General features: G+C 54.6%; 1 protein-coding gene across 1 annotated transcript in view; it reads left to right on the forward strand.

Moving 5' to 3' along the window:
* SLC38A10 (solute carrier family 38, member 10) overlaps nt 1-5,772 on the forward strand; it is a gene marked incomplete at both ends in the record, with an annotated part of 19,314 nt that overhangs the window by 9,157 nt on the left and 4,385 nt on the right. The window contains 4 exons of the mRNA XM_008947436.1: nt 124-226; nt 1,004-1,186; nt 3,130-3,241; nt 3,426-3,532. Of these exons, the coding sequence (XP_008945684.1) occupies nt 124-226; nt 1,004-1,186; nt 3,130-3,241; nt 3,426-3,532 (505 nt within the window). The remainder of the gene's footprint in view (nt 1-123; nt 227-1,003; nt 1,187-3,129; nt 3,242-3,425; nt 3,533-5,772) is intronic.

The following is a 5,772-nucleotide window of genomic DNA, read 5'->3' on the forward strand; positions in this document are numbered from 1 at the left end:
CCGTGGGGGGAAGGTGTCAGGGATTCTTTGCTGCTGGGCTGAGGCAGAGAACGTGCTGCAGTTGGGTTTTTCTCTCTCTCTCTCTGCAGAAGGTTGCCTTAAATAATTTACCTTTTTCTACAGTCAGGTCTTGCCTACCTATGACAGCTTGGATGAGCCCTCTGTTAAAATCATGAGCTCCATATTTGCCTCTTCCCTAAACGTCGTCACCACCTTTTACATCACGGTAAGAAACTTCCCCTTCTCTTTCCAGAAGTCGTGCTCTGGAGGGGCAGCAGGGGTGATGATTTATCTTGGGTGGGGGCTGGTTTCTGCTTATCTGTATTTATTCTGAAAGATAAATCCTTTTGCTGAAAGCAGAATGAGATGGGAGATGATGAAGCGAGCCGTGCAGGAGGAATCTGGAGAGTCCAGATTTTCAGCATGGCACATTTCCTTGGGCAGAGGCAGAGCAAAGGCCCAGCTCTGCATTCTGCCAGCCTTCAGGGCCCAGCCTGGAGCTGGAGATGCTGCCCAGAGCTCAGGGCAGCTTCTTCAGCCCGTGGAAATTAGAAAGATGTGAGGGGAGTTCTGCCTCATGAAGCAGCAGTTAGTAAACCCGAGTTAATCATTCCCAAGGAGAGCCTTGCCCTGTGAGCTGGGCTGTGGGGGGCCATCAGAGGGGCTGGTCCCTGGGGCTGCAGAGGGGCTGGTCCCTGGGCCTGGCAGCAGAGCTGAGTGTGGCTGCTTTGTGTCACAGGCAGTGGCAGCGTGCCCTGGCTGCAGTGTCCCCCATGAATCCCCTGTGTTTGCTGGGAACCCCCCTCTGCTCTTAGGAAGGTCCCACTGTTGGTTAACTGCCCGGCTCAGCTTTTGCAGGGGGTGCAGCTGGGGCTGCTGGCAGGTAGCCCGGGAGGTGGCCCCACACTGCTCCCAACTCCTGGAGGTCTCTATCCTCCAGCCTGTTGTACAGAGCAGGGGTGGGTGTGCTTTGGGGTCGCTCACCTCTGCTCCTGCTGGGCAGGTGGGCTTCTTTGGCTACGTCAGTTACACTGAAGCCATTGCTGGGAACGTCCTGATGAACTTTCCTTCCAACCTGGTGACGGAGATGATTCGAGTGGGATTCATGATGTCGGTGGCCGTGGGCTTCCCCATGATGATTCTGCCCTGCAGACAGGCACTGAACACGCTTCTCTTTGAGCAGCAGGTAAGAGCCTCTCGTGTGTGGCTGGTGGGCACCTTTAAAAGTGGCTTTTTGAAGGGCTGCTGTGGCTCTTTGGCCTCTGCTGTGCCCAGGTTCTGTGAGACTCCGCTGACCAGCTGCCTGTTTCTGACTGGTGGTGGGTACTCTGGTCCTGAGCCATGAACCTTTGACTCACAGTGAGCTTGTAAGTGCCTGGTGTGTGGGGATAGTGCAGCAGGAGGCCCGTGGCAGTCTGTAAACCCTGCTCTGCAGAATCCCTGCTGCTTTCAGGTTCTTAGAATCCTAGAATCACAGGATCATTTTGGTTGGAAGAGACCTTTAAGGTCATCAACCATCAACCCACCACTACGCCGTGTCCCTCAGCACCACTTCTATGACATCTTGTCCCCTCTGCAGAGGAATTCTGTGGGCAGAAGTGCTGGAGCTGTGAGGCTGAAGCCTGCTATGGCTGTGCTGCTGCTGCTTCTTCCCTGCTCTGCTGGGGCTTTGGGCTCTGGCACAGAAGTGTTACACAGTTCAGAGCCGAGGCGGTTCTCCCCCTCGGAAGGAGGGAGAAATGTGCTCTTGGGAACAGAGGAGCCTCCTTATTTCCTGCTGCTCCAGCTGGCATCGTTTTGCTGGCCAACTCTGCATTTAGCTCAAGCTTTTGCTCCTGGCCTCAGAGCCCAGCCCAGCCTCATTCCTTCTTCACTTCTGTGTGTGTCTGCTTGTTCCTGCTCTTTTTTTTATTGTTCCCATCCTTGCACCTCTGTCGATAGCCCCCCGAGGAGCCGTCTCCCCTCCGGGCTCTGCTGTCCCCTTCCTGCAGTGCCTGCCCTGCCTGCTCGGTGCCTGTGGTGGGATAGAGCCCTCTCCCACACGTTCACCTTTCCCAGGGTCAGATCTTCAGACAGCCTTTGTGACTGTAGTTGGTCTGTCTGATTTAGACTGTAAGTCCCTTGTGGCAGTAGCGTGTTCTCCTCTGTGTATTGTACGGCACTAAGCATGCCGATGGTATTCAGTAAATAACAGTAAGAGATTGTGGGAATGTTCTGAGGCCTTTGTGTATCTGCATAAATAGAAACCTCTTAGGGCAGGAAATAAAACTTGAGCAATTTATAGCTCTAAATCCTGCCACTTCTGCCTGTGAGAAGCCCCCGGCTCTTTTCTCACGTCGGGAGGGCCTGTGGATGGGGGAAGATGATGGTGAAAGGCAATGGGTGCAGAGGATTGAGGGCTGGAAACACTTGGGAAGGCTTTGGTTCACGCCTGGGCTCGGCTTGTTGCTCTTTGGGCTCTGAACGTGTCACTTTGCCTTCTGCTCCCATCTGTGCAGCCAGGGGAGTGGGGACCTGCTGGTGCTCCAGGGCGTGGGGGTTTGCTGAATCTGCTGCTCGGAGGGTGGACATGGGATGGGAAGCAGAGGGCACCTGGAAAATCCCTCTGGTACCAGCAGCTCCCATCCTCTCTGCTGTCTATCTGGGGTGTCTTCTGTCAAGTCAGAGGAGCTGGTACCTGAGGTGTAAGGTGGTGGGGAGAGCCCTGCTGCTGGATGTCCTGGGGGAGGCACCTTGCCGTAGCAAAGGCAGAGCCTTCTGTGACCGTTCTCCCTCCTGCCTCCTCAGCTGTGCCTCTTTCTCATGCCCTTGGCCTTGGGGCTGCCTGCCGAGGCTGGGCGGCTGCAGGCCTGGCACAGGGACTGGGCTGCAGCTGCACAGTTCACATTTGGGGCAGGATGGAAGAAGCAGCTTTGGCTCTTTGGCTCCTTGCCTCCCCGTCGCTCTTGTTTTGAAGGTTCAAAAGCAGTCACGTATTAAAACCACCCAGGCACATCCAACTGCCCCCTCCAGCACTCACCTCTGTCAGACCACGGCGTGGAGGTGACCAAGCTGCTGGGGTAATGGCTTGGGAACGGCAGGGTTGGGGTGCAGGAGCTAAACCCCTTCTCCCCCTCCTGCCTTTTCCAGCAGAAGGACGGGACCTTCGCCGCAGGGGGGTACATGCCCCCGCTCCGGTTCAAAGCCCTGACACTGGCTGTCGTGTTTGGAACCATGGTTGGAGGCATCATGATCCCCAACGGTGAGTGAGGAGCTTGGCAGTGAGGGCTGGTGGGTTGGTTGCATGGCTGTTTTCTCTGGTCTCTCTGATTTGATTTTCTGGGTGGGGTGGCCAGGCTCGCCCCGGGGGCTCGGGCAGCCACCACGTGTAGCTGCTCTGGCAGTGCTGGAAGGGGCCTTCACTGACTGCTCTTCTTCTTTGGCAGTGGAAACAGTCCTGGGCCTGACAGGTGCTACGATGGGAAGCCTCATTTGTTTTATCTGCCCAGCTCTTATTTACAAGAAGATCCACAAGAATGCGCTTTGTTCACAGGTCAGTGCTGATGCTGCTTGACATCCCCCTAAGCCCTCTGCAGAGCCTGGGAACGTAGTTAATTTGGCTGCAGCAGAGAAACTGCTCAGCACCCCCTCTAACCTCCCCCTCCAGCCTCCCCAGTACAGGTGGGAGCTGTTCTGGTCTGCTGCCCTGAGCAGCATTGCTTATGGGCATGGAGACAGCAGCAGAGAAGGTGCTGGCCCAGTACGTGGCCTGCCCCGAGGTGGAACACCAGCTCTCAGTCCCTCCACCAGCAAGTGAAGCATTCATAAAACGCTGCTTCCAGGCTGCCTTCAGGTTGTGTAGCCCCAGGATGGGAAATCCAGGCAGCCTATAAAACCTTAACAGACTTTACATCCCAGCCTGCCTGGGCTGGGCAAGATAAACACGGCTTCTCAGCGATGCGGTTCTTGCTGCTGACCCTCAGCTTTCTGCTTTCAACCAAAATAATAATAAAAAAGGAACACACACATAGAGGTGTTGCTCCAGGAACTGATTTTTGAGAAACTGGGGTTGTTCAGAGGCTGTTAGAAACGTAGGTTTTCCTTTTGCTCCAGTTTGAGTTGGCCTCCTCGGGGACTGAAACAAAGTGGCTCTTTGCTGGGCTCGATCTCTCTGCTGCTGCAAATACTGGGCTTTTGTGGGGCTGAGATTAGCCTGTTTTGTTTTTTTCTAACAATAACTTAATCCAGTGCCTTTTAGCAGGCCTCTGCCCCAGCATGACCAGTTGTGACAGGGCTGGGCTGGGAATAAGGGTTTCGGCAAACTGCGGAGTCAGCAGGGGGAGAGCAGGACATTTTTGTGGGTCCTGCAGAACTAATGGCTTTTTCTGTGTTTAACAACTTGTGGGTTTGCAAATGTACATGAAGTTTCTAAGCAGGGCATGTTTTTTTTTTTTCCTTTCTTTCCCCCTGCTTTCTCTGACACAAGGAAATAGTCCAACTTTCCAGCTTTCACTCTGAATTCTGACACTTTGGTCCTCACTTCTTTGACTGAAAACCCAAGCAGGAGTCTGAATGCCAGCCTGGATTTTTCAGGGAAACAAAGAGCACTTTCAAGAATTGCTTTCTATTCCGGTCGAGCCAGAACATTTCTCTGCAGTGCCTTGAAACTGCACTTAGGATGTGCTGAGCTCTGAGACTGGCTGCCCAGAGGCGACTGTCAGCTGCCCGGGGTTGAACACTGGGGCCCTCACAATGCCTGACCTGAAACGCTGGTCACAAGGCTGCCAAAGATGTTTGTCCTGCAGAAATCCCCACAAAGGAATAAGGGCTTATCTAAAGCATCAGCCCCCAGGTTACCCTGGTGTTTCAAGGGGCTGTGGCAAGCTGTCCAGCCTTCCTTTGAGTGATCCATTGCCTGTCAGGTTTGCATACTTGCTGTGACCGATGCTCTGGAGGTGCTGCAGCGAGGGCACACCTGCCTTCAGAACCTCCCCCCTCCCCTCTGGAGCCAAACTCAGGGCCCACCCTCTCCTCTTTCCTCCAGGTCTTCTGCAAAGACTCATTTATTCTTTCCCTGCAGCTCTGTCTTTGGTCTCCTCCTTCATTCCAAAAAATCAGGTGCTCCACTCCATCAAAACAGGCTCCTGTGAAAAGTGGCAGTCAGGGGGGGGAGAAGGGGCCAGCCCTGGGCATAACTGTCCCTCCCTGCCTTTCCCTGTCTAAACAACCTTCTCCCTCCCTCCATCATCTTTAGCTTTCTTCCAAAGCTTCTCAGCACCAGCCCTTGCCTGAATCATCCCAGCTCTTGTGGTGCTGCTGAGCTCTGGCTGCTGGTGTTGGGCCACCTCTGGCATCCAGCAAAGTCCCTTCTCAGGCAGGTTACAGGGCTGGTGAGGTAGGAAGTTCAGATCTACTGAGCTGGGAAGGTGGGGCAAGTTGAGGCCACAAAATGGGGGTGTTGCACTAAAAGCAGTGAAGAGGGTTCCAGAGGGAACAATACGGGCAGCCCCAGATGTTTGCTGGCCAGTGAAGAGCACTGGGGGCTTCTGCCAAAAAGTTGTTAAGGATTGCTGGCCAGGGCTGGAGGTGGTGGGCTGGGCTGGGTCACTTGTCTACAAAGATGCTGAGGTTCCCAGGACAGCCTGGAGAAGCCTCAGTGGGGATCTGATCAGTGCTGAGCAAGAGCTAAAGGGCCCACGGGAGGCCAGAGGCTGGGGCCAGACTCTGGTCAGTGGTGCCCAGTGACAGAACAAGGGGCAACGGGCACCAACTGGACACCAGGAGGGTACATTT

The sequence above is a fragment of the Merops nubicus genome, unplaced genomic scaffold, assembly GCF_000691845.1.
Source record: "Merops nubicus isolate BGI_N331 unplaced genomic scaffold, ASM69184v1 scaffold30019, whole genome shotgun sequence".
Lineage (NCBI taxonomy): Eukaryota > Metazoa > Chordata > Aves > Coraciiformes > Meropidae > Merops > Merops nubicus.